At 36.8% G+C, this 17,968-nt stretch overlaps 1 protein-coding gene across 6 annotated transcripts in view; it reads right to left on the bottom strand.

The window, feature by feature from the left end:
* LOC111865663 (fasciclin-2) overlaps positions 1–17,968 on the bottom strand; it is a 410,157-nt gene that overhangs the window by 42,473 nt on the left and 349,716 nt on the right. For 5 of the 6 annotated variants that reach the window (XM_023853850.2, XM_023853853.2, XM_023853852.2 and 2 more), the window contains exons 9-12: positions 16,139–16,267; positions 13,408–13,676; positions 12,459–12,648; positions 4,782–4,796 (exon numbers count right to left, since the gene is read on the bottom strand). In XM_023853850.2, the coding sequence (XP_023709618.1) occupies positions 4,782–4,796; positions 12,459–12,648; positions 13,408–13,676; positions 16,139–16,267 (603 nt within the window). The remainder of the gene's footprint in view (positions 1–4,781; positions 4,797–12,458; positions 12,649–13,407; positions 13,677–16,138; positions 16,268–17,968) is intronic. The other variant, XM_023853851.2, reaches the window with a different exon arrangement.

Genomic DNA, 17,968 nt, shown 5'->3' with positions numbered 1-17,968 from the left:
AGAGTGATGGTTATCTGAACTATATCAAGGCCTGTTAAAGAAAGACCCTATAATATATTTGGAATGGTACAATCTTCTTAAAATGATATTGTGTATAAGACAATAAAATCTGCAAGCAATGTGATGTATCATATGAAATTATGCCTTTCTTTTCATTACTGAATTCAGAAGGGAAGCATTCTACTATATTGGAATCCTCTAACCATAACATGGGCTACAAGCAAGCCTCAGAATGGCAATGCTCAAAATCTCTCATACCATTTCTTTAGCTAATTTGGCAATTAAACTACTGATTTCCTCAAGGTCTGTGACAATGGTTGATTCATTATATGAACATTATGTTGGGTACTGCATACTGTCTGAGGTATATTTAATAAGATTTCCATTTTTAACTTTGACACATATAGCTGTATTTTACAATGAGATAATAGATATAACAACTATCTAAATATAATATCCATAAAACTCTTTTTTTTTATTTCAATTAGGCCAACATTTTCAGTCCTAAGACCAACAACAAGGACTGCCATATACAGCGCTATCCTGGCCCCTACTCAGCAGTTAAATAATATTTTAAACCAAGTTTCTTATTTTAGATATAAAACCTTTGATATCTTCGTGATAATTGTGTATGAGAGCCCTTATTACCAGTCTTAGGACTGAAACATGTTGGGCTAACTGAAACATTAGGCAGTTGTAAAAACCTATTACATGATTACTTGTATATATTTAATATACACCATATTTTAGGAGCCGGCTCTTTTCCCATCTTCAGGTGACTGGTTGTTATTATGCTGACAGATGTTTATTTCCCCCCTCCATGTTAATGGCAACAGAATTCAACCCAGAACCTTTACAATACCTATCCAGCATGCAAAGTCCAATTATCTAGTAGTGGTTTGTGTACTACACCAGTATTCAAAAGGTCACAGGTTAGATCTAACCATTGCCACAAATATCAGAGCAAGAAATAATAAAAATCTGTGTAATGACAATCAGTTCATTTGAAGGAAAGAGTACAGCCTAACTTCAAAATGCCATGTGTATGAAATATATTTCAGACAGTGGATAATGTCCAACACAATATACATACAACTGAACTACATAAAGAAATGATTTATCATGGAGATAACGCTACAACAAAATTATATGCATTATAAATACTGTACAAATATCCATTAGCAGTATTTGTTAATATTAGTAATAAGACTATCTTACATATGCATATGGAGAACTGTTTATTCATGAATCTACATGCAATCACAACTGTGGCCAGGTTTTGATTTGGTGTTTCAACACTGGAAATTACTTTGAATTATGTATATTCTGGATTGGATTCACAAATGTTAGAATTTAAAATAAGAAACTCAGGATTTCAGTAATTTATGAGATTATTGGTAATACACACTATGTATTATCTCTTCTTGATTGGCTATCATCACATGGGATAATAAGCATGGTTGTTGCTATTAGCAATATTACTAATAGGTTATGCAATAATGCTGTATCATCTACCAGGGCAACAGAGATAAGAGAGTCAACTTTCTTGTGATTCACGAATTACCTGATGACTCAAGAATCTTCAATGGACTCAATCATCAAGAGAGATTCACTGCTGCAAGTAGACTGTCAATTCATTTACAATGTAATGTCTCTATGTTATAAGTAAAATGTACTTTCATATTTGTTATTTAGACATGTTACAGAGAGTTACTTGTAAGAACTTACTGAATGTTTATTCATCTTACTCAATTGCTGCATGACCAAGTAGTATTAATGCCTGGCTATACGGATTCTATTATTTCAAATTTAAAATCTGATGTAATTGTAAAAAACAGAAAGATAGGGTTTAATCCAGTTTATTAAAATATATTTTTTTCAGTGACAAATCTTGTTTTTGTTTGGACACTATAAGAAGACTCTGCTATACTGTGCAGCCAATATGTGAAGCAACTTTCAGTAATATGACAATGTACAAAGCTTTATTCTGGTACATAACTGAACAATTTCCCCAAAAAGCAGAACATTTTCTGCATAAATATGAACCCTTCTTGTCAGGCGGAATAAAGGAAGAGATGAAATAAAATAGTGATGCCACCGTTTTCATGAAGAACACTTCTGTGCAACAAAGACAATTTATGCAAATGGCAGTGCTGCCACATTGTGGTCAATACCACATTCTCCATGGCCACTGTTGTCAAAGCATAAACTTCCTCTTCCCTCTCAATCTCAAACCACCATAACTAGCTATAGGCCCATTACATTAGGAAATTAAATGTGTCAACATAAGAGGCATTCTTGGCCTAAATTTCAATCAAGTTAAGCTTACTGCCACATATATACGATAGGAAACACCTTCTGAATTTGATGTAACATGCCACTTGTTCGTTAGATATATTCAGTCAGTCTGTCTTTCTGATAATTACCAAACTGATGGGATCATGGCAACATGAAAATTTAGAAATAAGTTTCAAATGTTGCCACATAATGCCTGAAAATATATACATTTGAACAGTAGGTAACCACACAAGCTGAAGATTAAATGGACAAATGGGATACTAACAATATTCAATATTAGACCAGAAATTTATAACTTAAAAACCACATGGTCATATCCCATGAGCTTGGAGAATACCAGGGGATGGACTGACAATTTGTCCTCTTTATAAAGAAATACCACACACAGTCATCAACTGAACACAGCATTAATGAGTGTTTCAGCAGAACTACACATTCATGTGCTTCCATCATATTCACAATTACACCTCATGAAACACACTGAACACTATTTCTCATCTTGTGCCACATTTACTTATGGTTCCAGTCACTGCAGCACTTTTTTAAAAGTACATTTATATTGAGAAAAATATCATTTTTGTTTGTACATAACTTCACTTCCATGCGCACCTTCACATTTCACAGTAAAGCCGTAAGTAACAATTGACCATCATCACAACAAAGCCAGTGCCATCGCTGGTAACCACTGGCTACTTGCTAAGTGTCACAATTCTCGATGTTGTTTTAATCAAACAGTATAACATGCTAGTTTCACTTGATCTAAAATATTTCTTCTGCTAATATCATCTTGTTCTAAATTATGATCTATTGGACTAAAAACTTATGTATCATAATAAACATAATGTACAGCTCTTAATTTACAATGATTTATCAATTACGCTGTTTTCACAGGATCAATCTATTATATTCCAATTTATAAGGTTTGCAGAAACGTTTATGATGTTCAGAGACAATGAAATAAATTTGTTGTCAAGACTACCTAGAAATAGTTGCACTTCTGATTACAGCATATATGAAAACAGTGACTCATGTCAATGAAGGGCAGAAACAATTTGGCCAACAAAGCTAAAAATTAAAAATGCATGATATCTTTTAAATTGGTTCCCTGCTTCAAACTATTTTATTATTGCCAGCTACACTGAACTAATCTTTATTTTAATGCCTTGTTCTAGTATCCCAGGAGGTAAAACTGTCTTATATTTGAATGGCTGTGAATTGGCAACTTAAAGAGTAAGAAAATGTTTCTAGTTCTCAAATAAAAGTTAACAAATCTGGGGATCCAAGGCAAATGAAGTAGCTGAGGAATGGACAATATTATATAATAACAAATTTCATAAATTTATAAAACTCACCTTCTACTTCAGGTTAGGTAATCAGGGAATGATGGACTGAACATGCAGTTCAAGACGGTAGCAAAATAAATGCATACAGAACGTTGGTAACAAAATACTCTGGAAGACTAAGAAGGAGGTGGGACAATAATATTACAATATATCACAGAGAAACATGATGGCTGTGAACAGGGTTAATGTGACTAAGGATATGTTTTATGGTGAACTCTGACATCGGTAGTAGTACAGAAACTTTGACTTATATTGCAAGAGGGTGAGAGCTCTAAGTTTTAAACTAAAATCTGGATGGATGAGAGTCTGGTTGTATGTAAACATACTAGTATGTGTCTGAAGAATATAAAACAGGAAGTCATGGTGGTCACAATATTTAGCAAACTAATGACCAATATTCACACATAGAAAATTAGAATTCTTTCTTGAAGGTGCAAACATTATTCTTTTTTTTTTTTAATTTCAGAAATTTTTTAAATCTAGGCACCCCCCATTTTTTTAACTTGGAAATGTTCTTTAACGTCTGTCTGTATCATCCACAAAGGGCCCTATCTCATCCTTTACAATACAACTGCAGCCTCCTCTTCCCTGTCAGTCATCGGACTGATTCATATACAGGTTGACAATCATCTGTTCTGGCTTCACACTTATCATTGCAAATCAGATACACTGCAGGAGAAATATTTTAGCCAAAGAACACATGAGAGACAGTAGTAAAATGTGGCACCACTGAGGTCATTTAGCTAACAAAAGACACAAGTACATCTTCAACATTTGACATTTCCACCTTTAGCAACATTTATATTGCCCTATGCAGATGTTTCAAACAATTTGATACAACACATCCCAAACAACCAGCCACCAACTGTACTACAAGGAGCTGTTCTCATGGCATCTCCACGCAGCTCATCACACCAAGGGAATTGGTGACATAGCACCACTAGTTAGAGAAGGGGTAACAAGGGAAGGTACACTGATTTGGTAATGATCTAATTGCCACCTAAAGGTACTCCCGATCTTAGTGGGTGGCAATTAGACAAGATGGCTGAGGCAATGCCAGACTCACGGCTATCAAGAAGAGAGTTAAGGATAACACTTTGTCGACCCCTGCTCTGGATGTGTTCCCGCCGTAATAAATACCTGTATTGCTGGGATCTATGAGGCACAGGTAGATTGGACAAAAGCAATTAAAAATAAATAAATGGATGGGAGGTTTGGAAGGAAAGAAAAAAAAAGTAAAAAATCACACACAAATAATGCATACATACAAGACAAACAAACATAACTACACTTTTTATATTACCTTACAAATGGCAGCACTGAGGCATTTCATATACAATATAACAATAAAACTGCTTTATCTCACCTCTATGTCAATTACAGATAGCAAAATATGATGAAGAAGGCAAGGGTATAATTATTGTAAAACAAAGACTGAGTTTTAAGCTTCAACTTTTCACTATTAATCAAAGAAGCATTCTTATCACAACAGCAATATCTATTAAATATAATTTAATTCTTTATGATAAACTTAAAATTCTTATAGTTCCAAGCCATAAACATATTAGAGGATGAATATAACTAATAATGGTTCTTTACTGTCAAGATAGTTTTGACTGACTTACTTTTACATCAGGGACAGGCATATTCTTTATATTAAAAGTTGCAAAACATTTCACCAAGTATGATAATTATGAGATCAAAGAATTAGCTTCAAGTGTTAGAGAACAAAAGATAACACAACAAAAACAGAAAAACCAGTGCTCACCAACATTAAAATAATGAAAAGTCAGTAAAGTCAGTCAGTCAGTCAGTCAGATGGCTGGTCAGATTGTACAAGAGTCTTTGTACACTGCAGTATGAATTTGGATCTTCCATCTTTTTATAGAGAGAGCTGTTGCAGCTAACCAGACGGGTATGTCAGTAAACAGAGATAAGAAATGTCTGAAAGCTACTTAAATAGATTCATAAGCTAATATGTGAGGGAATGCAACAAATATATAAATGAAACTGAATTCTCTTGCTGGAGACTGGCTTTGGTGAAATCTACAGGGTGATTCTCTCACTAGGAAACCCAAGCATTCCTCGTAACATTTTAATTTTTATATGGTTCCCTATGAAAACTGAGATGTATTTGCCTTCTATGTTGCAAAACAAGGTCTGCCTAGAGCATACACAGAAAATGACCCCCTCCAGTGTCTAAGCACTTTTGTATGCGAGTCTGCAAATTTGGCGAAGACATCTGGTAATGTGATACCGGTAATGGCAACAACCTCCCGCCATATCGTGTCTTTAAGGGCGTCAACTGTTGACACCTGATGTATTGATGTATACATGACCCTTCAGTAAACCCCACAAGAAGAAATCAGGTGACGTAAGGACTGGTGATCTTGGCGGCCACAAAATGTTTGGAAATTAATCAGTCACCAAAATAACTTTCAATTCCCCTCATACTTGTATTAGATGTGTGGCACATTGTGCAATCTTGTTGATAGTAACCATCTGTTAATTTGTCATCTGTTAACTGATTCACAAATTCACTGAATATGTCAAGTACATCTCCATGGTAACAACTTCATTGAATATGAGACCGATAACTCATCTACAGGACAAGGCACACCACAGTCTGACTTTCTTTGAATGTAAAGGCTACGTATGAATTTAATGTGGGGTTACTTCTGCTCATACATGCGTGTTTTTGAGTTTAAGCAGCCACTCAGCTGAAACCAGGCTTCATCTGCAAACCATGTAATGCCCAAAATCCCCTGATGTTCCCCAACTAAACATTGGAAACATAAACAATATGTACACGTTTCTCCAGATCTGTTGGAAGCAACTCATGGACTATGGACACACAATATGGGTGCAGTTTCACTTTTTTTTTTTTTGGCAGCTCTTCAACACATGGAATAAGGAACGTCAGTTTCTTGTGAAAGACTTATTCCATGTGATTTTTCATAAGGAACCATACAAAAATTAAAAAGTTATTGAGGAATATTTGGGTTTCCTGGCAAGAGAATCACACTGTATCAACACATTTCAACAAACGGCTTAATACTGTTTTTCTGTGAGATAAAGGTTAAGTTGACTAGGATTGTGCAGAACACTTCTTACATAAGTAACTATGAGTAACAAATCACTGTAGTATACGGCCCCTCAAAATGTAATACCCGCTTTCCTTTCCATAAGCATAAAGTACCCGACTCATAATCTAGAGGTAACAAGTTCAAATCTTTGCCATGGAATTCAGAGTTCTGAGACTTATCTTCATCTTCCACAATCTATGCATGAAAATCATACCTTGAAATAAGCTGTGAACACTTGCAACTCACCATTCATATTCATTCTATCACCTTATTTTATATAACTTCTGAAGTTGGTAAAACATCCTTAAATAGCATACACCTATCTTGTAAGAGGTTAATGAGACAATATGCTCCTGCACACGCAGAGTATACAAGTTCTGTGGGTGTCTGGTGTTAAACAGTCACAAAAGTGCAATTAACGATTACAAGAAGGTCTATACCATGAAACATTTTTCTATTCATATGACAAAAGTTACAATGATGGAACAAGTTTTAAGCTTGTTAGAGAACATACAAACTTCTAAGAGTTAGCGGTGAGTTGATAGAGATTGCAGGCTATTGCAGAAAGAGGCAAAAAGAAGTTGCTGGAGCCTATATGGGTATAGTGTTCAATCAAATTTTGCAACCTCTGGGGAAGTAGTCTTCTATGTCCAGTCAACTGGGACTAAAAGAATGTCCCTTCCAAGAACTGTGCACATGCTAGGCATGTTATCGCACTGAAAGAAAGTTATGCATATCATGAGCACTGCCAGAATTTTAAAATAGTAGACACTATATTCTGGGTCTTCAGAGGGCAAATGAACATGTGCTTAGGCCCTTGCATAATAAAACAATGCACCCTTTGAGAGTGAGAAATTACGGATTCATAATTTACTGAGGAGAAGGACGGTGATGCTGTAACCGTAAATCTGAAGCATTACTGACACACTACCTGATGGGCTTCCTTAGTGCCATTTGACAACTCTGTCATGCCAGAAACTTGAGTCTCAAAACACAACACTAACAAGAGAGAGCTACAACTCATACAGAGAGGGCAGCATTAGGCATGTTGTGACAGCTGTTCCAACAGCATCTCATTTCTAAGGGAACAAATTTTGCACTCTCTAGATCTCACAATGTCTGATGTCTACCTGTGGGGTTTTCTGCAAGAAAACGCTTTCCTGATCCCATACCAATTGCAGTGTACCTCTTATAAAGAGGATTGAAGAAGAAACAAACAAAAACTAAAATCAGAAAAGGTAGTTCTCAGCTAGGATTCAAACTGGGTACCTCCCTAATACAAGTCAGATGCTTTACCACTTTTCCAACCATAACTCTAATATACATTTCAATATGACATATATGAGATATGTGGCTAGCACTTCATGCACAACAACCAACACATTAAACTTTTTGTTTCTGTTTCACATTACATGCAAGAGAACTGAGAAATTTTACTTAATGGTTCACTTGACACATTTTGCCCCTTGTCCTTTACAATTACATCTCATCTGAAATACAAGTAATTCTGAAAAGGACATTTTAAAAAAGAAATCTGTCTAATCGTAATCTTTAAATTGAATAAGTTACATGGTTCTCCCAATAAAATTAGGTCAGTCATGCCCACACATAATGCAATCAGAAAGGAACATGGTTACAGTGATCCCAATACACACAATATTGTATAGTACGAGTATACAGGCATCTGGTTTCAGTCAATTCCAGTCAGACTTAAACATATGACAGGGAAATGTGTCAGGGAATCTAGTACATCCCTAGTAATAGCGACAATAATAGGTTTTTACATTCTGTGACTGTCATGGCTATTGCAAGTATACTTCACTCTTACATACAGTTAGTAGCATGTGGTACAAGGAACATTATACAGCTGAATGCTGTATACTATGTTGGTGGGACTGTGATCTGAGCAGCAGTGTAACAAGTTTTATCTTACATGTAACACAGAGACCAAAGAGGCATATGAAATGTTTCTTCAGGATGGAGACCCAAATGTTAATGAACTGACAGGATTGATTGATTTTCTACGCAAAAAGAACCTGTTGTCACCAACAACAAGACGGGACGTGAAACGTAACCCAAGAAACAATTTGAGTTCATTTATTTTTCCCTCTATTGTTTTATACAATATAAAGCTGCAATGTGAAAGGAAAATATTACAAATATATAATTTAATTAACGTAAGTAGTCACATTGACCGATCACAGTGACCCCGCGGTTTAAGGCAAGAACTGTCTTTGCTCGCTCGGACTCTGGGATCGTGGGTTCGAATCTCACTTGAGGCATGGATATCTGTATGCGTTTATTCTGCGTTCGTGTTGTTCTGTGTAAAGGTAGCATCCTTGCGACGGGCTGATTCCCCGTCCAAGGAGTCCCACCGACTGTGAATGGAGTAAGGAACTGGAAAGGCGGCCAAAAACCACAAGGGCTGTGGAGCCATGGATAGATAAATAGCATCAGTTATTGAAAATGCAATGTTGCTGAACACGTACAACATTAATGTTAGGTCATACGTCAATGGTGATCGAGTATAAGGGAAATTAGAGTCGAGCTGGTCGCTTCAGTTTTGTGACCAGGCTATGGGCTACACAAGTGGTAAATCGAATTTCGATTTCCTGTGGGGAGGCAGGGACTTCTCTCTTTACCCCTGTGTCCAGATCTATTCTGGGGCCCACACGGCCTCTTTTCGAAGGGTAAAGGAGGTTAAGCGGCCGGTGCGTGAGCTGACTATCATCTCAACTTACTGTCGAGGTTAAAAATATGTGGAATATGTGTTAATGTGTTAATGAACTGACAGGACATAAACATATGGTACTTCTTTTGGCTTTGTATGTAAAAGAAAAAAGACCAGGACTGGATCTGTCTCCCTCCTCAGGTGGGTAGGGAAGGATAAACCTACTCAATTGGGGCCATTAGAAACACCTAGTCTCAATCACTGGACAAATCTGTAGTCTGTGGAAAACAACCTATGAACACCCAACAATCGGTTCCATCAGTGGGAGATAAGAATAAAATCACAGTAAAAGACATGACAGAAAATATGTGCCAAGCATGCACATGTCAACAATGTAAAAAACAGAAGTATACATTAAATTCCAGGAATTCAGTTAAAAATGAAAGTATAAACTTGGATAATGCATGCCTAATCTGTGTGAATAAAGAATTGTGAAGCTAGGGCGACTTCCGGGAATCAGACTAATACCCGGAGCAAAACCTGCAGAAGTAGTGGAAGCCACTAATGTTCATAAAAACTTACATTTTTTATTTGTTAACCTCTTCATTGATGAGGGGAATGCATATGGGAGAAATATCCAAACTGGGTTGGCTGATTGGATTGGTTGAACATGCCATATGAGCTGATTCTTTGTACTTTCTATATCTACTGTTACTTTCAACCTCCAAGATCCTAGCTTCATCCCAGCTTACCCTATGACCTTCTTCATATGCATGCTGAGCCAACCTGGATTTCTCTAGAAGAGCCTGCCTGAGGTTGTGCCTGTGTTCACAGATTCGCACAGCCAGCAGTCTGCCTGTTTCAGCAATGTAGCTTCTGCCACATTCATAGGGAATGCTATAGATGCAATGTGCCGTCTGTTGAGGATCCCTTTTTGGTCTCGATCTCACGAGCAAAGATCGTAAAGTTTGTCTAGCTTCGAAGACAGCTGTGGTCTTTTGTCTTTTACATACCAGATGATGGGTGAAGTCCAAAACAAGCCAAAAGTAGCACAGTATACATCATCATAAATATATGGGATCATTATTCAGAATATTCTGATCAAAGATGATATATTATGACTAACTTAGTAAAAGTTAAAGTTTTCCATGTGCTTAATTAGTTAGGTACTATGCCATGAAGACATACTGGGGAGTCAAAGCAAGTAAAACTATCCATGTAACGGGCCGTGAAGGCCCATAGGGTTGTGAAATGTTGAGGGTGCCACATTATCTAGACAATCGGCCTTACTCGCCGGCCACGCTTTACTCCCCGGTATTTAATTAATTCCTGGTACTTGTGTCTGTCAGAGGCTCAGTCGTCCCCAGGGCCATAGTGTGGCTGGAAGGATTAGGTCAAACTGAAATCCAATGACCTCATCGGGACTTGAACTTGCAATGTTCTAGCTTGTAGCATAGTGCCCCCGAACTGGGGAGTAAGAATTAAAAAATATGGGTACGTGAAAAAATGTATTTCAGAATGCCATATTTTACTGATAAACAGTATTATGAAGGAAACCTTATTATTCCCAAACAAAACGTTTTCTGTAATCATAGCACACCTTTATAAAACAGAAAGCGTATAACTCGCTCACTCTGATAATGATACTGGGGGCACTAATTATATTCTGGCAGGGCTTCTAGCCCGCAGAGGACTCAGGCACAAACCCAATTTTACATAATAACTGACAGAGAGATTTAAAAGGAAAAGTTAACTATTTTGTTCTATGTAATCTCGGAACATAAACTAAATGGCAGAAGAATAAGACTGGAAAAGGTAATGAGTCTGATTCATAGGGGAGCTCTCTGTTATTCCATTGTGTCCATGTGTCTTTTCTTTTATATTGTGACATGATGGAATCATTAACACAAGAAACTGCCTGCTGCATGGTAACAGCGGGATAAAAAAGTGTCCATAACAATGTATATGTGCACAACAATAGAGGATATGTTGGAAGTGGTGTCTTCTATGCCATTCATGCTGACGCTACATGGCAGGTGCCATCAGGAAAAATTAGACTGTGATAGCACGGAGTAGACAGTGATGGCTAGATCATGAGTTGCAGATGGGAAGAAACTGCAAGCCAGCAATCATACAGTGAGGACATGAGCACTGAGGGAACCTCCACTGTTAGCAGCCATATCCTAGCAACATCTAGTGAAAACTGTTACCAAACAAGAACTAGTGAAGACTACATTAAACTGAGACAGCATGTGCTGTAATTGATGTGTTAAGTGTGTAGATAAGTGATAATGTTATAATAACTTGTAACAAAAGGATTCAATAAATCCGATCACCAATGCAAAGCCTGTGTCCAGTCACTAACATGTGACAGTATTTATTAAAGGCAAGTCACTGGATTACAAATTTCTCCAGTAAATGATGGAACACATTCTGTTCAAAGAAGTATTATTCTTATCATATAAGCTCAAATGTTATGCCATGTGCATGCTTTGATTCTGAATCAAAAACCTAATTAGCTCAATTCAGGGAAAGCTTATTAAGTAATTTTTCTCCATATCTCTTCAATTATATGGCTGGAGTACACAATTAGAGAAACATCTGTAATGTTTTGTACTACAAGCCACAGCTCAACTGCCAACTGAACCCGTGGTTTTTAGTCCACAAGTGAACTATACCAACCAAGTGACTGCTGCTTGTTAGCAAAGTTAGTGCCAACTTTAGCGGATAGAGGGTGTTACGTGGTTAGTGCAACGAATCACCATGGCCGTTAATTTCGGCTTTCTAGACTGGTTGCTCTACTACTAACACAGATTACTGAAACCACTGACAAAAATATCTTAATCTACAAAATCAACCCAAACTACATATGAATACAAAATGTAAACATGAAACTGTTAAGCTCCACATAAGCCTTCCTGCATACTAAAGCAATGGGAAATGTTGTGCAGTTCCACTGAATATTTGTTGTATGACTGAAATCACTGTTCCATTTTCCCACATGTAATGTTGCAGTAACTTGCCTGCAACAGTCATTTCATCTTTCCAATGTGTACTTACCTCTGGCAGTCTTAATAATAACTTCCCCGGGCGTACTGAAACCAATTTTGTTGCGGGCTCGGAGTTCTATTTTGTAGTACGTGTCAGCAATTAGATTTCCCAGCTTATATGTTGTATGCTCTGCAGACGATAGTTCCCTAGTTTCACACTGATATTCCATGGCTTTCCAGAAACCTTCTCCTTGTGTCACCTGTTCATAAAGAGTCTTTACAATATATAGTCACTTCATCTCATGCATATATAGTGGGACAATTAGAAATATAAATATATATATATATATACATGCATGCATGCAAACAGACAGACAAGCAAGCAGGCTAGAAGACAAACACTATATATATATCTGTGTGTGTGCGTGTGTGAACAAATGCACTTCCAATTTCCATATTCATTCCTTATGAATTTAAAGTCCAGATATTAATTTGCCAATAGAAATAAATATACTACAGTATTAGCAGCAGAGGGACATATATATTTTCACACTTCATTTAGCTACAAAACAAATCTTCCAAATAATAGTAACAGAAATTAAAGAAATCCATACATTATGTTGCAAAAAAAGTTCAAACTGTACTCCATGTGAAAGTAACATGGGTGTTGCGTTGCACTCAAATTTTTCCAGCTATTTCTGGTGAAGATCATGAGAACAGGCTAACTCCATTCAAGTGAGATCACTCTAAAACTTTTCATTGTCACATTCATTAAGGAATTAGGTTTAAACTACTGAATTTAAAACATAACATGTTCTTAAGCTCATTTTATTTCATAAGTGTAAAATCCAAAGATCATAAATCTCAAGGTAGACTTAGTAAATAACATCACATGGTACACACTCTTAAACCAAAGAAATGTAAGAATACAAGCAAAGCAGCTGAAGAGAAAGGAAAGAACGTTTAATTATGTGTACACTCATTTCAACCCACTGTGCCCAACAAAGGGCTGCACTTACTGGGCAGTACTTGATGCTATACATATCAATAGGTTCTCCATTGTCTGCAGGAATTCTCCATGTAAGCTCATAGTGATCTGAGTATGGTGACATAACCACACCATCTTCTCTAGGGTTTGAGAGGATACGGGGCTCTTCTGGGTAGGATCTCTTGGGCATGGTGTGATGTTCACTGGCTGCCCAATCTCCAAACCCTACGTCATTCTGAGCAGCAAACCTAAAGTTGTAGGTTGTTTGTGGCTCCAATCCTTCCAAGATGTATGGAGAATCTGTACAGAAATCATCACAATTTTTCTGCCTTTTAATGCAAAGAAAGTTTTCATACAGATTTGTGGGTATGCTTATGATACATGTTCATACCAAATTTCATGTAACTAGATATAATGGTTTGTCACTGAGCACTACAAAACACAACATTACCTACAGATCTAAAATGATATTCAGCCATCTTGCTTGAAGGCAGGGCAACTTGCACTGCCAAAATTTCCCAAAATGAAACAACACGGAGCTGTCATGTCGTTGCTTCATATCATACAAATATAAAACCTCAACTAAAGATGTATATTTTAAAATATATATTACCACACTAAAATTCATGGTTCTACAGTAAGTTGGATTAGTGCTGCTCCCATCTCTGAAGCTCATCTGGCTATCATGTGGAAAATATTATTAAATTAGTGTAAAGAGGGAACAACTTCTAGTTGTATGAATTTCTTGTCAAGCTTCATGAAAATTCAGCAAATGGTTCACAAGTTACTATGCATGTAAACATGCATCTACACTAAATCCACAAGCACCAATTTGATGACTTACGTTGATTTTATCTCCCCTATGGTTAGCTCTCAGAGGCAAGCTGATGCCATATATTTTGATCTGAGCAATGCATTCGACCTTGTCCCACATTCTCTTCTTCTTCACAAGCTTAGTGCTATTGGACTTTCTGGTGGATATGTAAGCTGGTTTCACAGTTACCTATCCAACTGGAAATCCCAGGTCCATGTTTCTGGTGTTCTTTCCTCACCTTTTGAAGTTCTCTCCGGTGTACCTCAGGGATCTGTCTTGGGACCCCTTCTCTTCAATGTGTTTATAAATGACATGTGTGATGCAGTTGCCCATTCTAAGTGTCTGCTTTTTGTTGATGACGTCAAAATTTACTGAACCATTAGTTCCCCTCATGACTGCTATCTACTTCAGTCTGACGTTAACTCTATACAAGGTTGGTGCATTGCTAACTGTATGAAACTCAACATCAGTAAAACTAAAGCTATATCCTTCTCCATGTAAACCAACTTACTTATCTACGATTATAAACTTCGTCAAACATTAATAGCCCGGACCGATTCTGTAAAAGACATGGGAGTGTTTATTGATGCTAAGCTATATTTCCATGACCAGGTCAATTACATTTTCTCTCAATGTGCGAAACTTTTGGGTCTAGTTCGTAACATTACCTTCAATTTCTCATCCCTAGACTGTATGTTCAGATTGTACACTGCGTTAGTTAGATCTAAGCTTGAATATGTGTCCACAGTCTGGAATTTGATTATGTAAACTGATGCCAACAAGCTGGAATGCATCCAGCAGAGGTTTGCGGCCCTTTGTTTTAAACGTTTCTTTCCTCAAGTTCATTACAATTATTCTTTTGCTCTTGAGGAGTTAAAATTGCATACTTTATGTATTAGGAGACATCGCCTTGATGCTCTCTTTCTTATTCAAGTTTATTTTGGCTCTAAATTCTGCCCTTCTGTTCTGCAAATTGTTGGTCTCCGAGTTCCTGCTCGGTATATCCTAGATTTTGCATTGTTCAATGTTTGCTCATCTAAAAATTGTCCCTCTGCTAGATGTGCAGCAGCTGCTAATGTTGTCTGCATGAATGTTGACGTATTCGGAGCCAGGAATGTTCTACCCAAACAAATTTTAAATATAGTATAACTGTTAGTAATTTTTTTATTATTTGCATGTCCAATAAAACAAAATGAATTATTATTATTATCCTCTGAAAATCTATACTATTCATTTCTTAAATAAATATTCATGTTTCATTTCTCACTTCTTAATAACACATAGTTTAATGATAATGAAATTATTATTACTCTTATAATTATCATTTATTTGTTTGTTTGTTTACTTTTCTTCATTATTGTGTTTTCCAAGTACTTACCTGTAATTTGTCTTTGACTTATAATGTGTTTGTCTATAATGCAATTACTTTCATCTGCACTGTGCTCTGTCTGTAATTGGCCTTGCGGCTGTTGACTCGGCACATAAATAATACAGAAATGAATTCAATTGAATTTTTAAGAATTCCTTAAGAAGACATCTGGTGTTGCACTGTTTCTACAAACTGGAGGAATTTTATTGTATAAATGGTTATTACATTTTTCATTTGCATTCATTTTTTTGTAATCATATTCATTTATGTTCTAGGTCTGTGTTATGTATATTTCATATTATGTTACCTAGACTTGTTCCAATGATCAATTGGAACATTTGTTCTGATATGTGACACATTCTATATAAAACAGTTTGTGAATTCACTTCTCAACCTGTCTCTGGATCTGCTTGAATTTGAAATAAAAGAACAAGAACAGATACCATAAGCCTCCCTTTCTTTAACAAATTAGGAAAACAGGATCAAAACAAATATAAGTATTGCAATTTGGTTCTTATTGCATAGATTAACTTTTACATCATAAACTATATTAGATGCTACTGAGAAAAGTATGCATACCAACTGGCCATGTCTTGTTTTTTGCATCTTTCCAATCCTTTCTTTCTTCCTTATACTGAACAGCATACTTTCTTGTGGGAAGACCTCCATTGTCAGCTGGCCCAATGAAGGAGAATGTTATTGTGGTTGCTGCAACATTACCAAAGTTGGCAATATCTCAGATCTTTACAAAATCAGAAAGGGACGTGAATGTATTTAATTAACTCTCTCATTGCCAAACCAGGTGTAACAAGTTACTAAAGATCATGCCACTTCACAAGAGAGATATCTGAGACTTGCATTTTGTTGTTATCTTTTAGTATGAAGTACATACATTAGAAAAGCAGCCTTGAAGATTTTTTATCAAAAAAGGATTCACACCCTTTTGTTCAATTCTCCTGCAAAGCATAAGACTTGTGGAAAAAGTGTATTAGGGAAATCTGTGTTTAATTCTTATATACGAAAATCCATGAGAGGCATTGCAAGTTATACGCAAGTTACATTTTAAGCATGAGCAGAAATGCTTATAGATATCTATGTAAAAGATGGTTACTGTTGTCTGGCTTTGATCAAAATTGGAACGTGCTGACAAATTTTAGTAAAACTGCCAAATATCAAATGGTATGAAAATCCATTCAGTGATTCCAGAACTGTTACATGTGGACAGACAGACTGGTAAAAGTGAAGTAACATATTTTTGCAAGTCATCACTGCAAATGCATCAAAAATGATTCTGAGTCATATACAGGTGTCCCAGGAGGAATGGACCAAACTTCGGGAGGGTGTCCCTTATGTTAAAGTATGCCGATATAACCCAAAACACCTATGTCCAAAGTTGAACAGTTACGGAGATAATGGCCAGAGAAGTGTCAAACTTTGACCACTGTTACACACTTGTTGATTACAAAATACATATTAAAACTGGCAGGAATATGTGGATTCCGTAATGTTAATAATGTACGTAACATCAAACTAACTTGTGAGTGACGTGAAGTCATAAAATTTAAGTACAAAATACTCGCTCGCCATGTCATAACTGTCCTTAGGGTTTCCAAGCAGTATACATGACACATGACTGGCGAGCGATGACGTAATATGGCTGCGCTATAACCCGACCACATAACTATTATACGTACATTCACGGATAATCTCTTTTGGAATTTCGTTTCCATTATCTCATGTGGATTATTATGGGACCACGTATGCACATTTCGTAAATTATTTACACCGTCCAGGGTAAAACACGCCTCATCACTACACATGACACATGAATGGCAAGCGCTGGTGTAACATGACTGACTGCATATTCTGCTATAAGCCAACTACATAAGTATTAAAATACAGTACCTGCTTTATAGTAATTGTTCGAAGTGTCCTCCGCCAGCTGCAACGCAGTTTTTGGCACGCTTCATGAGGGACTGGGTAGTAGAAGCAATGTTGCCTGAATGGTGACGTATGTGCTCTGCCGCTGCAAAAATACGATTCTGCAGTGCTTCTCGTGAATCGACCTTAGTTTCGTAGACTAAGGTCTTCATGTGGCCCCAGAGGTAATAATCTAGAGGCGTAAGATCTGGTGACCTTGGTGGCCATGCAATGGGACCACCACGACCTATCCAGCGGTTAGGGAAGGATTCATCTAAGTAGTGTCTCACGTGCTGAGTATAATGTGGAGGAGACCCATCATGTTGGAAGTACATTTTCCTCCTTATCGTTAACGGGATGTCTTCCAACAAACATGGTAACTCATTCCTTAGGAAGGCTCCATACGTGTTTCCAGTTAAATTGTTGTGAAACACAAAAGGTCCGATCAACCTGTTCCCAAGCACACCACACCATACATTCACAGAAAAT

The sequence above is a fragment of the Cryptotermes secundus genome, unplaced genomic scaffold, assembly GCF_002891405.2.
Source record: "Cryptotermes secundus unplaced genomic scaffold, Csec_1.0 scaffold19, whole genome shotgun sequence".
In the NCBI taxonomy this organism is placed as follows: domain Eukaryota; kingdom Metazoa; phylum Arthropoda; class Insecta; order Blattodea; family Kalotermitidae; genus Cryptotermes; species Cryptotermes secundus.
This window is presented reverse-complemented; position numbering and strand designations above follow the sequence as displayed.